The sequence below is a fragment of the Lissotriton helveticus genome, chromosome 5_1, assembly GCF_964261635.1.
Source record: "Lissotriton helveticus chromosome 5_1, aLisHel1.1, whole genome shotgun sequence".
In the NCBI taxonomy this organism is placed as follows: domain Eukaryota; kingdom Metazoa; phylum Chordata; class Amphibia; order Caudata; family Salamandridae; genus Lissotriton; species Lissotriton helveticus.
Genome location: NC_136065.1, coordinates 1,407,528,534 through 1,407,545,346, shown reverse-complemented (window position 1 = coordinate 1,407,545,346; position 16,813 = coordinate 1,407,528,534). Strand labels below are relative to the sequence as shown.

Below are 16,813 nucleotides of genomic sequence, written 5' to 3'. Positions count from 1 at the left end.
GTAACTTACTTACAGTTGCTTTTCCTTGGCATGTATAAAAGTATGATTTAGCCATTAAATTGGATTTCTTGTAACTATTAAAACTAGTAGTTTAATTATTTTACTGGGTGGTACAATCCTGGTGATAAAGTATTCGTTTTATTCTGTACTCTTGTTTTTAGGTCTCGCTCGCGAACGCAACGCAGCTGCTTCACTAGCGAGACTCTATTGCTGCCACTTTCTGTCCGGAAGGGAGACAGTAGGTGGCACGCGCGGACAGGAGATGTGCACGAGTATTGACGTGCCCTTCTCCTGTCCCCGGAGGCTGTCAGCGCGCGCATCGCGCACTTTCAGTTTCCCTCCATACGTTTCACACAGTCTGCACTCGTATTTTCAGTTTTGCAAAAGACTACCAGTCTGTTGTTGTATTTCATTACCACGGCAGTCCGGACACGCTTACACTTCCGGTCGTACGTGCCTACTAATTAGTAACGCTGAATCACTTTCTCGCACCCGCATCTTGTAAGCACAACCGTACATGCCTGCAACTTTCTAATACGAGTAAGCGCATTTTCGCAATTAACTCTGTTTAATTTATATCTTGGCTACACTTCTCTAACCAGCCTTTACGATGCTCAGTTTATTATTCGTGTTCTGCCAGACCATAGAGAACTGAGCCAAGTCTTGTATGTAAGTTTGCTCACGTAAACTCACTCGTTGTATGCATGTTCACTGACATCATTAGCCTTGTTACAAAACACTCCGTTACTATTCATAGCATGTACATTTTTCCACATCAATCACCGTTTCGTCATCCCGTGAATATTTTACTCTTTTTCACTTGGCCACTCGTTTTTCAATATGCTATCTCGCGCTCAGTGACCTTTCCTTCTACTGCATTACACGACAATATTATTTAACTGATATTGAGTGTGCATACCAGTCTTTGCTCACGGGTAATTTTTCCGGTCACCGTTCATACGAACTCATTGGCAACTTTACTACACCAATTTTGTACTACTTTGACCCTTGCTACACCAGGTTCATTGTGCTTGTTTGGAAACATGATATACTTACCCCACTTGCTGCGCTTTGCACGCATGAGCACCTTCTATCTTTTCATAGCATTAATCTTCTGACTCAGGCCTATTCAGGGTGGAGTATGAAGCGAGAGACTAGGGGGGCATAGGGGTTCATTTGGTTTGTTACGATGTTTTGTTTCTTTCAGTTTCTGCTCTGTGCAGAGCTATACTCCTGTACTTTGCCCTCCCACAACAGCACTATCTCACCCCACCTATGGCAGTGGTGGGATCCAATCAGTGCCCAGCCAGTACAAGAGGAACTCTAAGAGCTCCTCACACCCCACATATACAAATATGTGCTTCTCGATGGATCTCTGGAAGGTGACCATTAAAACCTTTCGAGTATTTACATCCTACCAGCACTAACCATAATCACACAAACCACCCTCAAGGACATCATTCTGCATCTAGCCCAAAGCAAGTCGATCATTGGTGGGGAGATCTTAAGTTACATTATGGATCCATCAGGACCCTTGGGAAACAATTGGCCAACTGGGTGAAGGGCCTGTGTTCTATGTGATGCTTTGAGGTCTGAATTCCTGGGACCCGGAGCTACATTTGTGCTTCGGCAGCACACATGTCGCGCTCTCACATTGATCTCTTGCTGCTTCCGAACCCCATTTTTCTACACACAATGGCCACCCATATCCCACTGAGGAGTATTTCCAACCAAACTCCTGTCTATTCAGTTTGATGACAGGAAGACGGGCGGGAGTCCAGTGTACCACCTCCAGTCATGGGTCCTATCCAACGTCCAGTTTCCCCATTCATGCTCAGTAATTTGAGAGTATTCTTAGAGACTAATGAAAGGACAGACAATCGCCAGGGATGTTGTGGGAGGCCTGTAAAGCCACTATGAGGGGAACTGCCCGGTCCTACCTTAGAGGCAAGTCCCAGGGTGAAATATGCTCAGATCAGTCTCTGACACAGCCCCTGTAAAAGTCGCAAGGTTTTAACCAGGGTCATCAAACTGAGCAAGTGAGCCGACAACTAGTACTGGATAGGACTTCCTTGCTCTAGCTTTCCCTGGACAAGGCCTGATAGTGTTGGGAGGCCTCTGCCAGACCGGTATTTAAGTTGGGAGATAAATCAAGGAAACTCCTACCCTTGACAGCCACCAAATACATGTGATACAGAGTGGTTGCACAAAATACTGAAGGGTCCAGGGCGGTGGTAACAGCCCCTGAGCTACCCTACGCCTTCCTAGAATATTACAGTTTCCTTTACACCAAAAGCCAAACACCTGGTCCTGGAGGGCCAATGTGTGCAGATTTGCCAATGCCCAGCCTGACCGTTTCCAAACTAGACCATTTAGCCCAGCCTCTAAAACTGGAGAAGGTAGGTGAAGCTCTCATTGACCTTAACCCTGGTTAGATCCCAGTGCCAGATGGGGGTTTCTGACTGAATACCGCAAACTCCACCCAGTTATCCTACTGCCTATCATGGAACTGTACCTGGAATCGATCGGCAAAGGCCAGTATTCCTGGAGATGGGCCTGGAAACTACAGTGATGTTGCGAATCTAGACAGGCCTATCGTCCGATGTGCCTCCTATCGTCCGATGTGCCTCCTATCGTCCGATGTGCCTCCTATCGTCCGATGTGCCTCCTATCGTCCGATGTGCCTCCTATCGTCCGATGTCCGTCATAAATACAGAGGTAAGTTTTTGCCCACAGTTCTGGCACAATGCCTCCTCCACGTGCTGCCCGCCGGTCCACACAGACCAGTGCAGTATTATTTCACATCGCAGCACATGCCACTGTATCCAGAGGGTCCCCATGGCATTTGCCAGATTTTTTTCTCTGCAATGTCCATGGCACTCATTCCTGGGCTGGGACCAGATTGGCATATCACAGGTGGGGCACGTAAGAGAGGGTGCTTACATGAAGTCCTTTTAGGATCTCCAGACTGACTTCACCATACATAGATGTCAATTTTATCAATATGGACTACAACTATGCCCTGCTTTGTTAAACTAACTGGAGAACCTTGCCGGAGTCCCTGAGCATAATCCATTGGACGTGTGGATGCTCAGCGGTCCCCTGCGAAAGGAGGGATATCCCATATTTACAAGGCACTTGTAACCCATTAGCGAGAACATGTCAAGTTTGAGAGCACATTGAGTGGGGTGGCTTGGACCCCTGGATGATAACGACTGGAGAATGGTGTGCATGGCACCCGGTGCCTTAGCAATTTTACATGGCTGCATCTTACTCCAATAAGCTTCCTCCATCACACTTACCACACCCCAGCAGCTGTGCAAGGCCCATAGACTGTCTCCACCCACCTGCTTTAGAAGCCCAGAATGTGAAAGAGGCTTTTTTCACATTTTCTGGGGATGTCTGATCATAAAACAATACTGGTAAAGGATATTTGCACCATGTCGAGTGTAATGGGAAATCAGATTTCAGCCTCAGCAGATAGTGCTCTTTTGGGCATACTCTACGATTTTGGGAGCCCCTGGAAAGAGCAGAAACTCATGAGGCTTGAGACGCTAATCGCAAGAGAGATTGCTAAACACTGGAAACCTGCTGGAGCATCCCTTCCTCCCCATTACAGAATGGAGAGCTGGAATAGATTGGTGTGCAAAACATTAGGAACCTATATAATCTGCACATAGGTAGTATAGGAAACATGCCAATATATGGGTTAAATGGTGGGCTAATTGCGGACTGGATTGAAGGGGGCTTGTGTGACATCTCGGAACATGTCATTTGGGTATTGGGTGAAGTGCAGATGTTTTTCCCTTGTTTCATACAATGTGTCGCAAAGTGCATGCTCAAATTATGTACAAAAAAAGTCAATACAAATTTTGCTATGAAAAAAACATGTATAGAGAGCAATTAAAAACAAGCATTTGCAATGCTACAGGTCTCTCATTTGTGAGAGTTAAAGCTATTGGCATTGTAAATGACAGTGCCTTTTATTTGTGTTAATTAGCAAAACAGATCAATAAAAAGCATTGTCATTTATATTGCCAATAGCTTGAACTCTCGCAAATGCGAGACCTTTTGCATTGCAAATGCTTGTTTACATAGAGCGTCTATGCTTGCCGCAGTTAAAACTAGCTGTTGGGTGATCGTCACTGTAATGACGTGTAAATACCTGAATATAGTCCTGAACCAACTATGCGCTGGAAGCAAATTGCTTCCAGCAACTCCTGGCTCCTTATGGTGACGTTCTTGCGCTATGCGCGCTGATGTCGTCATTGGGAGGGGGGGAGGGGGCAGCTGTGGTGGGGGGCCTGCAGGGGGATTTTGAGTGCATCCCCTGTGGGTGGATGCTAGAGCGTGCTGGACACATCCTCAATACCCAGTCGCTGGTGCTGATGGCGTGTTCAACGCATCCTTAGCGCCCAGCAGGTTAATTACTAATTACCTTCTACATAATTATGGATTTCTTTTCTTAATTTTCACATTTAATCATTTTTAGGAGCATTTACAAATTGAAGACAAAACTTGAACACTGTGTTTACTCATATGTATATTACAATATGTTCATATAAATATATATATTTGTAGAGAAACCTAAATATGCACTTATAAACCTAGATGCATAATCTCCTAATTTATCTAGTGCAGTATAATGGATTTCGATGCCTCCGAAGAAAAGGTAACGTGTCAATTTCATAAACCCTGAAAAAAAAAGTATTTGGAATTGCCGGTTAATTGCACATTTTTCTGTTTATTTCCTCGCTTAAGGAAACTACAAAACCTTTTTTCCTTTCACTTTTCTTGTATTTTCATAGTTGGCGTAATCAGGTGTCCAATATGCCGCCAAGAATGCCGACAAATAGACCTAGTGGATAACTACTTTGTAAAAGATACATCTGAATCGCCAAGCAGCTCCGATGAGAAATCCGAACAGGTACAAGGAGACCTTCTATTTTTGGTCTTTGGTTTTATTATTAAATAATGCATAGACTTTCAACATTGTCAAGTTACTCTTCGTGCAATTTTCCCCTGGCTAGTTAGTACCTTCGTTATTCTCACTATTTAACATAACTGAAGTTGGATTTCTTGCAATGTTATCTTGAACATCAATGAAAACCATGTGATTCAGACAGCGGATTTTGTGCATAAAGTAGACTGGGAATATAGGATGCAAAATTTCCTAGCAATAGTGAAAAGAGTTTAAATTGAGGTGGTTAATTATGCTTATCTATCCTCTTACTCTACTCAGCAACCATAAACAAGCTAAGATAAAAAAGCAACTAGCCACAAAGAACACTTTCCCAGAAGCACAAGAAATTAGATCATAAACAGTAACTAGTTAGTCCATAACAGGCCCATATCTAAAAGCCCTGAGCACTCACATATCCTCTGTTTCCCCATGAAAACATTTGAAGACCAAATCCAGGTCTCAATCTTGTTCCTGTCCTGATATGAGTGCAGGGCGAGAAAGCATTCTACAGCAGTATCCCGCTAAAGTTAATCTGCATAGGTAAAGTCACTATTCTCATTATACAAGTAAACACATTTGAAACTTGAATCTTGTGATTAAGAAAAACTAGGGGCACGAGGGTTAACCAGCAGCAGCCTCAGATAGGTGGGATGATTGTGGCCTCTGTCCTTAATAGGATTGACACTTACCGTCATAGTAGTTAGGAATTTTTGCATCCTTTGTCAGACTGAAACATTGTTACCTGCGTCTTGACTCGCCCATCAAACCCGCCAAGCTTTAGATGGGGATGATATTTCCATAAAAGGTTTCTTTAGTATAATCAAAAGTTGTCTTGTTCCCACAGGTCGGACATTCTCTGTAGTAAGTTCATAGGCTATTCGCTTCTGTACCACACTTAACATGGAGTTGTTTCGAAACGCTGGGTAGGAAATGTGTACTTCTAGCGACACTGTAGGTAAACCTTTCTGGGAAGACCACCTTACCTTTCACATCCAGAACTTGAACATCCTTCACTTGACTAGAGGATATTAAACATGGCAGCTTTGAAAGCTGTTGCAAGAGCAGCACTTTCTTCTAGACCATGCTAGATAACACTGTAGGACTTATTTTATGTCCCATGTATTTGATTATTTGATGAGAAGAGAGAGATAGAAGTTACCTCCTAAGCCTGCGAATGTGTGAGTGTTCTCCAATTCGGAAATTACATATTGCTTTGTGTCCCACTGAAACAGTTGTCTTTAATGCATTGATAGTTCTCTTACCTGAACCATAATGTGCCATTTTTGTTACTTAAAATTCAGCATGTGTACAACATTAACACCCATGCAAGCGGAGCTGTTTTTCAGGCACCAGTAGTACCGCATCTTCCAAGGATATCCGGACCTCTGCTCCACAATCCTAGGATAGACTACCACCACCCCCTTTGGAATTTTCTGCACCACCAATTGGAAGGAAAGTTTTAGAATTAAGTAGTGAGTTAGGAGTTCCAGATATTGCGGCAGAATCTCACAAACTTTCGTATCAGTTTAAAGCCAGAGTCCAGACCTCCGCAGTTATGTAATCAGTCACAATGCTTTCTGCCTCCTGACTATGGCATTTATTCTCATAATTGTATTGAATGGCTGGGACACATAAAAGATCTTTGGTCCCTCTCACTGAAGGAACACATATACTCTTGTTGCTGCTAGATCTAGCTTCCAGCTGAAATGCACAGGAAATCGTGTGTTCAGCATCTGTGTGAACAGATCCTCTTCTCTCAGACGCAACTTTCATATTAGGGCCCTGAATAACACTGGGCCAAGTCTCCATGTGCTGGAGCCCTCCCGTGCTTGGACTGCCAAACTGCTACCAGGGTTTGATGGTAGAAGGTATTCTGCTGTTAAAGCAACCTGGTTTTACAGCCAGTAGTACCGGTAATCCTTTGACAATTCTATAAAGCCCTCAGATTGGGTCTCTCCCCTCAGATCATTTAGCTCTTGCACTGCAGAGGCCTAATCAGTCTTTAGTAGGACATATCCGTAGACCTCACTGGGTGCCCCAGCCCAAATTGCTGCCATCCAGCTCTGTCACCCGATCCAAAACCGCCCTTCTCGTTCAGAGTTCCTCCTGGCCAGCTATTACTTGGTCTCTGATATGGCCAAAAATCACAGGTTCAGAGCACACGACTCTCCTCCTCATTGAGATGCGTTAAGTCTCTGGAGGGTTTTTTCGTTGTCCTCCTGGAATGACGAGGCCAACAGGCTTACAGCTCTTACTGGTTGTGTCAATTTAATCTTTAGTATTGGGCTTTCTTCAACCTTTGTTGTATCATCATTACCTTCCTCAGGGGTAGCTTTAGGGTTACCTCCATGAAATTCACCACAAACTCCGAGAATGTCATTCTCTGTGGTGTATCAGTTCTGATTTTTCAATAGGGTGAGTGAGCGAGCACCGGAGCACCCACTAGTCGTACAGGAATTGGAGAAACCTACAATGAGAGGGAAAGATGGGTACCACTAACTACGAGTCCTTTAGGTTGAGTCTTGCTATCTGGTTCCTTATTGAAGTGACTGTAAACCAACTACTTGTTGAGCTCTCAGAGCTTGATGATAGGGCAAAAGCCTATGTACTTCTTTGTCAAAAAGATGTTGCTTAGAAAACCTCGCTGATAAGTAAATAGGTAAGGCCTGGCTGTTGCGCCCTTATCCTTTAGTGTTGATACTGCTCTGTATTTCTTATGTTCTGAGAAATTAAGTAAGAGAGACCAGGCCTTAACTGTCAGGGTGCAGTCAAACCCTGGAACACGTTTTTAGGTATCGACCTGGCGAGAGCACTAGTGCTCCGCCCAGGCGAAAACTTTTGTTTAGAGTATACGATAGTACGATAGCTTCTGCCACCATACTGTCGAGGCTGGACTACGGAAATGCGCTCTACCTGGGCTTACCTAAAGCCTTAACAAACAGACTGCAGGTAGTCTTAAATGATGCGGCAAGATTAATCTTCAGACTTCCAAGGAGATCACATGCTTCCCCGCTGTTGCTGAGTCTTCACTGGTTACCAGTGACGCAAAGGTCGGCTTTTAAAAGTCTCTATAGCCCACAAGGCTATCTACAGGCAAGCCCCTTCCTATATCAAGGAAAGACTAGTCATCTACAGGCCCGAAAGAAGCCTAAGGTCCTCCGAGGCTCAGTTGCTTGTATGTCCTCGGTTCAGGCTAGCCACAAAAGGAGGGAGATCCTTTTCGGTCCTACTGCCCAAAATGTGGAATGAGCTGCCTGAAGCCCTTCGCAAGGAAGGAAACCTGCTTCGCTTTAGGAAAGCCCTAAAGACAACTCTATTTAGAACAGCGTTGAGCTCAGTATAGATCCAACGCGCCTCCTGTTGCTGCCCGGGCTGTTATGTCATTGCGGTCAAAAGCGCCCTGAGGCCTGTCGGTGATTTGGTGCTATATAAACCGACATTAACAATAACGATAACAGTATGGTGGACTTGAATCCGCCCCTTCTTCCATTGGCTAGCTCCATAAATGGAGGCTAGCCATTGGAAGACAGAGGCGTCCGTCATTCACCGAGGCGATTCGTGGGCGTTCCTGGGATGTTTTTCTCATCCAGCCCCTTTTAGGACGTCAGTGCGGCGGTGGGCGGGGTTTATTTTTTGGCTCGTCGAGGTTTCTTTTCGTCATTCCGCGGCCGACCGCCGCTGGAGGAAGTCCAGGTCCAGGTGAGTGCTTTCCGTGTGTTCCCACACCCCCCTCCCGCTGTCCGTGTCCCTGTTCCCGCCCCCTCCCGCTGTCCGTGTGCCTGCCCGCCTCCCTCCCGCTGTCCGTGTGCTTGTTTATTATATGTTATTACAGACTTCACAGCGCTTTGAAGATTATATAACGCCGCTGTCCTCACATGACTTACAGAACGAGGACTTGCGTCATGCAGCACTTTCAGTCTTAAGACCTCACAGTGCTTTTGCAGACAAGATACACATAATACAGCACCGTTTGCACTCAAGGCGCTTTACAGACCGGTTGCACACTATATCGCGCCTCTGTCCTCGGAACACTTTAGAGACCGCTAACAGAGTACAGCACTGTCTAACCTCGTACCTCACGGTGCTTTATAATTATAAACATATTAAGCACATCAGTCCTCGCAGCGCTTTACAGACATGCTCCACATACTGCACCGTTTGCCCTCAAACCTCAATGCGCTTTATAGACCGGTTGCATACTCTATAGCGCCTCTGTCCTCAGAAGGCTTTGCAGACTGCTTACACAGAGGACACCACTGTCTAGCCTCGTACTTCAAGGTGCTTTGCAAACATATCACCCAATATATCAGCCTTCTTAGCGCTTCCGAACACATCATACCTCAAACCTAACTTACTGTCCTCAGATCTCAGTGTTTTACAGACATGCGCACTTTGTTCTTAGACTTCGTTCTTAGACTTCAAAGCACTTTACAGGCAGGTTAAACTGTATTTCCGTGTGTCAGTTCGTTCCCGCACCCCCCTCCCGCTGTCCGTCTTCCCGTTCCCGCCCCCCTCCCGCTGTTCGTGTCCCCGTTCCTGCCCCCCCTCCTGCTGTTCGTGTTCCCGTTCCCGCCCCCCCTCCCGCTGTCCGTTCCCGCCCCCCTCCCGCTGTCCGTGTGCTTGTTTATTATATGGAATTAGACTTCACAGCGCTTTGAAGATTATATAGCGCCGCTGTCCTCACATGACTTACAGAACGAGGACTTACGTCATGCAGCACTTTCAATCTTAAGACCTCACAGTGCTTTTGCAGACAAGATACACATAATACAGCACCGTTTGCACTCAAGGCGCTTTACAGACCGGTTGCACACTATATCGCGCCTCTGTCCTCGGAACACTTTAGAGACCGCTAACAGAGTACAGCACTGTCTAACCTCGTACCTCACGGTGCTTTATAATTATAAACATATTAAGCACATCAGTCCTCGCAGCGCTTTACAGACATGCTCCACATACAGCACCGTTTGCCCTCAAACCTCAATGCGCTTTATAGACAGGTTGCATACTCCATAGCGCCTCTGTCCTCAGAAGGCTTTGCAGACTGCTTACACAGAGGACACCACTGTCTAGCCTTGTACTTCACGGTGCTTTGCAAACCTATTACCCAATACATCAGCCTTCATAGCGCTTCCGAACACATCATACCTCAAACCAAACTTACTGTCCTCCGATCTCAGTGTTTTACAGACATGCACACTTTGTTCTTAGACTTCAAAGTACTTTACAGGCAGGTTAAACTGTATACTGCGTCTCTGTCTTCGGGACACTTTACAGACAGCTTTACAGAACAGTTACAAGGTACACAGACCCTTATAAATTCAGACTTCAGGCCGTTTTATGGACGGATTGTTCACATGGGCGTTGCTTCCATTGGTGCAGCAGGTGCAGTGGCACCCGGGCCGAGAGCCATAAAGGGCCTTTTGAACCCTGATACTGTCTGTTTACTACCACAGCAGTAGTCAAAGGAGCAGTTTCCTTTCTTGCAGCATGTGCCCATGACATCTTTGCTACGCGACTTTGTTACTCAGTAGACGTTGTACAGGTTACTTCTCTTCCTGGGGATCCTCATCAAAGTCATAAGCATTAGAATATTCCCGCCCATGTGCGGGACCCCGGAAACACTATATTATATGTGCCCCACACACACATATCTATCTCTATCTATCTATCTATCTATCTATCTATCTATCTCAGAGCTGAAATATGCTGTAAAGAATTTCCACCATACATGAGTAATAAGCACGAGAAACAACACAAAGTTTGTTTTAGAAACTGTTTTAATGCTCAGAAAGCAGTAGAAATTCTCATAACTCACTGGAAGCATAGAAAGCTCCCAGGCTGCATTGCAAACACACAGTCTAAAAAGACTGAAAAGCTAACCTGTAGCTGCATAGCAATAAACTGACACCATTCCTTTAAGGCACCCATGACCCCCAGTATCCCATCATGCCTCAGGGGTGACAGTTAGGTCAGTTGTTCGTTCCGGTTCCTTCAGAGAAGGACCCTGGTTACACAGCTCCACTAATTTTCTGTTTTTTGACAGAAAAATACTTCACTTTTAACAACTTTTGCTCTTACTTTGACATTTAACATCTAGTCAAGTAAGATACTGTCTTTTTCAGTCCGTTTAGTGAACATTTTCTTTTGAGAATGCCTTCACTCTTTGACAAATGTCCTTCTTGTGGCAACAAGAAGGCAAAATCAGACAACCACGACGTCTGTATCCTGTGTCTGCCTGAAGATCATGATCCAGGCACCTGTCCTCATTGTGAGCACCTGTCAGGAAGAACTCTCAAGGACAGGGAGAGGATTCGCATTTATGGCCTGGCTCACCGGTCATCAAGAGGAAGATCTCTGGTGAAGAAGGGCTCCAAGAAGGCTCATACATCTTCAAAAAAAGTCTTCACACCCTTCAACTTCAGCGTCGGGCTCGGCGCTGAGAAAAGAACCACTGGTGGATCATCTCTCTTCTAAACTACTGAAGACGGCGGGCTCGCCGTCGAAAAGAAGACCAGGTACGTCGACGACGTCGAAGGATCCAGTTCCGTCGTTGAAATCCCCTCCGCAGGCGTCAACCGGGCGACGACCGGCGTCGAGGAAGGTGACTCCGCCGCCGTCAACTGGGCGACGGTCGGCGTCGAGATCCAAGACCCCTCCGCCGTCGTCAATCAGGCAACTACCGGCGTCGAGGGAGGTCACTCCTCCGCCGTCGTCATCCAGGCGACGACCGGCGTCGAGGTGTGACCCCTCCGCCGTCGACAGGAAAAAGTCGATCGGCATCGAGGAGGCAGTCTCAGTCAGTGTTTCGTCAGCGCTCGGCGTCGAGGGTGCCCAATACCCCTCCGCCGTCGTCGCACAGACATTCGACGTCAAGATAGAGGGCTCCGTCGACGGCCGGTCATCGCCGTTCGACGTCGAGACAGAGAACTCCGTCGGCGGCGGGTCATCTCCGCTCGACGTCGAGGGACCATAGATCCTCACATAGACAATCAAAGTCGAGATTGTTTGACCCGCCGACTCCCCGAAGGCGCTCCACGGCGAGGGAAGATCTCTCGACGTCGAGGTTTTCAGATGTGGTTATGGTAACGGAGTCAGCTTCCCGTCATTCCACTTCACGGTCCTCTGGCTCCTCAACTGCATCTTCAAAGTCCAGAAGTCCTGTGCACAAATCTCCTGAGCGTCGGCCAGACCCTTCGGCTGGGCAAATCAGACTATCACCTAGATGGTACAGGTCTTTGGACCATTGGAGAGATTCTGGGGCTGCCAAACGTATGCAAGAATATGCCAGCCCACAGCACAGGTCTCCTCTTCAGGATCTGGTAGAGGAGATGGACAAGCGTAGTCCTCCCAGGCGCAAATCACCTGTGAGAACACCAATCAGATCTCCCAGAAGGTCCCGATCTCCCAGAAAAGGACCTCGTTCAGAAGATCGGATCAGATCTCGCTCTCCTAGACGGGAGGAGCATTCAAAAAGATCGCGGGAGAGGAGGCACAGTGCTCACCGTAGACGTCGACGAACTCGGTCTACTTCATCTACCTCTTCTACCAGGTCTTCCAAGAGGGACTACTCCCCTATGTTGACGGACAGTCCTACGTCCAGATCCTCTCCAGTGGATGACATTGGCACGTATCTAGATGTCCTGCAAAGAGGAGCTCAGAAGCGGAGCATTGAAATGTCTGTCCCTCAGGTTACAACGACAGTCATTTTTGAGACTTTACACAAAAAAGCTATTTCCCGTCCTCTGCTGCCTTTACTCCCGGGGATTATGGATCCTGTCAAAGAGGTTTTCCTAACTCCGGCGGCTATCAGAGCGGTGCCAGCCCACATTCAGAAAAAATACAAATCGGCCTCTTCTGATCCGGTTTTTGTAAAATCTGACCCTCCAGCAGACTCTGTAATTGTGGCAGCGGCGAGGAAGACACATGCAGTTGCCGGTTCCTCTTCAGTCCCACCAGACAAGGACAGCAAATCTCAAGACTCCTGGGGTCGCAAGGTTTGCAACTCAGCTGCATCCACTCTTAAGGTTTCTAGTGCGGCTGCGCTTCTGGGTCGATATGACAGATCTTTATGGGACTCCATGGAAAGGTTCAAATCCAAGCTGCCAAAAGAAGACCAGCAGGATTTTGAAGAGACTGTGACAGAAGGATGTCTGGTGGCGAATCAGATGATCAGCACGGCTGCGGATGGTGCTGTCCTTGCGGCGCATTCCTATTCACATGGGGTTTGTGCCAGGAGGTCGGCCTGGTTGCGCCTTACAGGTCTGAAGCCGGATGCTCAGCATCGCATCCTTAATCTCCCCTTTTCGGGTTCCGCTCTCTTCGGGGAACATGCTGACGAAGAAATGACCCGAATGAAGACGGAACTGGACACAGTGAAAGCGGTGGATTTGGAGAAGAAAAAAGAATTCAAACGCCGCTTCAAGACCAACAGGGGGAGAGGGGCTCAACAGAGGGTTCAAACCCCTCAGTGGTCCCAAAATAAGAACCAGGGGAAATCCCAGTTTCGAGGCAAACCCGGCAGAGGTAGAGGAGGTCACCAACAATCCTCCAACACCACAAGAGGAGGAAAGGCCTGAGCAGTGGCTTCCTCTGGCGCCGTTACCCACTCCAGTGGGAGGAAGTGCTTCACAACAACTGGCAGAGTGGGTCAGCATCACAAAGGATCAGTGGGTGCTGAATATACTGCGCAATGGATACAGGCTACGTTTCCGTGCGCCTCCGAAGAGCATTCCTCCAAAAAGCTCTTGCCCTCACCAGCTAAGGTTGCTCCGAAGAGAGGTAAAAGTCCTACTGCAAAAAAGAGCGATAGAGGAGGTTCCCCTCGCTCAAGGAGGAAAGGGAGTTTACTCCAGATACTTTCTTGTTCCCAAAAAAGATCAGGAGGACAAGTTCAGACCAATACTCGATCTTCGACTTTTAAACAAAGTCATTGTCAGAGAAAAGTTCTGCATGTTAGCGCTTCACCAAATATGCCCACATCTTCAAGTCGGAGATTGGATGTGTTCGGTGGACCTGCAAGATGCGTACTTTCACATCCCAATTGCTCAACAACACCGCAAGTACTTGAGGTTTGTCGTAGGGAACAAACACTACCAGTACAAAGTGCTACCCTTCGGTCTCAAGTCCGCACCACGAGTCTTCACCAAATGCATGGCAGTGGTGGCGGCTTTTCTTCACAAGAAGGGGCTCTTCATCTACCCATACCTGGACGACTGGCTCCTAAAAGGTCCATCTCCGGTACAGGTAAAGCACGATCTACATCTGTGTCTGCACCAGTTGCGCAGGCTCGGCCTCCATGTGAACATGGAGAAGTCAGTCCAGCGGCCTACACAGTCCATCCACTACCTAGGCTCCGTTCTGGACACAAAAGTGGGAAAAGCGTTTCCTTCGGAGGAGAGACTTTTTTCCATGAGTCAGAAATGTGGAATCCTTCTAGAGTCTCGGCTTCCATCAGCCCGACAAGCAGCATCCCTGCTGGGTTCCATGGAGTCCTGCATTTTTCTCATCCCAAACGCCAGGCTGAGAATGCGTCCTCTACAGCAGGCTCTGGAGGATCAGTGGGACCAAGCGACAGGACGTTGGGAAGATCGTATCACGCTTTCCCAAGCGGCGAAAGATGGCATCAAATGGTGGACTCGGAGAAAGAATTTACTGGTGGGGGTACTGTTTCACCAACCTCTTCCATCCCAGTCGATAGTGACTGATGCCTCTCTGCAAGGCTGGGGAGCGCACATGGGTCCGCTTCAAATTCAAGGCCAGTGGTCTGCGCAGGAGCAGACATACCACATCAATATGCTGGAGCTCAGAGCGGTATTCCTGGCTCTCAAAGCTTTCTTTCCAGCGATAGAGTCCAACTCAGTCCTAGTTCAGACGGACAATACCACCGCCATGTTCTATCTGAACAAACAAGGAGGCACAAGGCCTCGCCCACTTTCTCGAGAGGCTCAGGAAATCTGGCATTGGCTCCTCTCTCGAGGCCTCACGGTAGTGGCAGTGCACCTTCCAGGCGAGTTGAACGTAAAAGCAGACGCACTCAGCAGGCACTTCGAAGATCAGCCAGACTGGGTGCTAAAAGGCGAAGTAGTAGAAGAGCTTTTTCGTTGCTGAGGTCGTCCAACCATAGACTTGTTTGCAGACGACGAAAATGCCAAATGCCACGCCTTCGCGTCCAGGTTCCACCGGCCAGGGACGCAGGGCAATGCTCTACTGATGGATTGGTCAGGGACATTCGCTTACGCGTTTCCTCCACTGGCTCTGATTCCGGGAGTAGTTTCCAAGCTCCGCAGGTCGAACATGGAAATGATCCTGATAGCTCCGGATTGGCCGCGGCAGTGGTGGTACCCGGACCGTCTACATCTATCTGTGTGTCCACACAGACGACTCCCTTGCAGGCCGGACCTGTTGAGCAAGATGAACGGGAGGATAATGCATCCCAACCTCCCATCACTGAACCTAACCGCATGGCTCCTGAGGTCCTGCAATATGGACATTTGAACTTGCCTCCTGAATGCATGAACATTTTAAAAGAGGCTAAGAGGCCTTCCACGAGAGCGTCCTATGCGTTCAAGTGGAAAAGGTTTTACTTATGGTGTAGGGATCATCACCTAGATCCGACTAAAGGGCAGGAGGACGTCATCTTGCCATACCTCCATTCCCTGGCAACTGCTGGTTTAAAGTACGCTTCTATTAGGGTGCATTTGTCAGCCATAGTAGCATACAGAAAATCACCTGATCAGATTTCTTTCTTTCAAGTTCCAGTGGTTAAGGTCTTCCTCCAGGGGTTGAAAAAAGTGTATCCCCCCTGTGCGAAATCCTTCTCCTCCATGGGAATTGAACCTGGTTCTATCCAGGTTAATGTCGCCTCCTTTCGAGCCCATCCACAAGGCCTCTTGGCAACATCTCTCTTGGAAGGCGGTCTTTTTGGTGGCGATTACCTCTGCGCGCAGAGTAAGCGAGATTCAAGCGCTCTGTGCGAAAGAACCATGTACTGTTTTTCATCACAATAGAGTAGTCCTAAGGGCTCATCCATCTTTCTTGCCTAAAGTCATTTCTGATTTTCATATAAATCAGTCCATTTCCCTCCCTTCGTTTTTTCCAAATCCTACGACCCCAGCCGAGCGGTCGCTTCACTCCTTAGATCTTAAGAGAGTGCTCAAGTTCTATTTGGAAATGACCAAAGGGATTAGGAAAACGGATCAACTGTTTGTGAACTATGGTTCAATGTGAACAGGTTTTCCAGCGGCCAAGAGGTCCATCGCGAGATGGATTGTCTCGTGCATTAAATTGGCCTATAAGCTTACAGGCAAGCCGTTGTTGGGGTCACCCAAAGCGCATTCCACTAGAGGGAAGGCCGCTACAGTAGCTTTCTTGCACGACATTCCAATGTCAGAGATATGCAAGGCTGCGACATGGAAATCAGTTCATACCTTTACAAGGCATTACTGCCTAGAATCTGATTCCAGGGCCAATACTCAAGTAGGACAAGCCTCTTTGAGGAATTTATTTGGGTAGCCTACGGCCTGTACGAGCTTAGTGGTTACTAGGCTTAATATGGTTATTACTGTATTGTTACTCCTTTGCCCGCAGGGAGATGAGGTGAGGCTCGCTATTCTATTCTAATGCTTATAACTATTGATGAGGATCCCCTGGAAGAGAAGGATTAGTTACTTACCTGTAATCCTAGTTCTCTTCCAGGGGTAGACTGGCAGAATGTGAGCTGTCAACTTGACAGCTAAGCTTCCACATTGCAGATGGCCACCGCCTGCTCTACTACAACACGCACTGCAATGCTGGCATGCAATTAGGCACTTTTGTGCATTGGAGATTGTTCTGCGTTCACTTGACTTG

The 16,813-nt window shown here is 47.4% G+C and overlaps 1 protein-coding gene across 3 annotated transcripts in view; it reads left to right on the top strand.

Moving 5' to 3' along the window:
- The window catches only part of TRIM33 (tripartite motif containing 33), a 505,710-nt gene that overhangs the window by 86,258 nt on the left and 402,639 nt on the right, over positions 1-16,813 (top strand). For all 3 annotated transcript variants that reach the window (XM_078644393.1, XM_078644394.1, XM_078644392.1), the window contains exon 2: positions 4,809-4,927. In XM_078644393.1, coding sequence (XP_078500519.1) covers positions 4,809-4,927 — 119 coding nt within the window. The remainder of the gene's footprint in view (positions 1-4,808; positions 4,928-16,813) is intronic.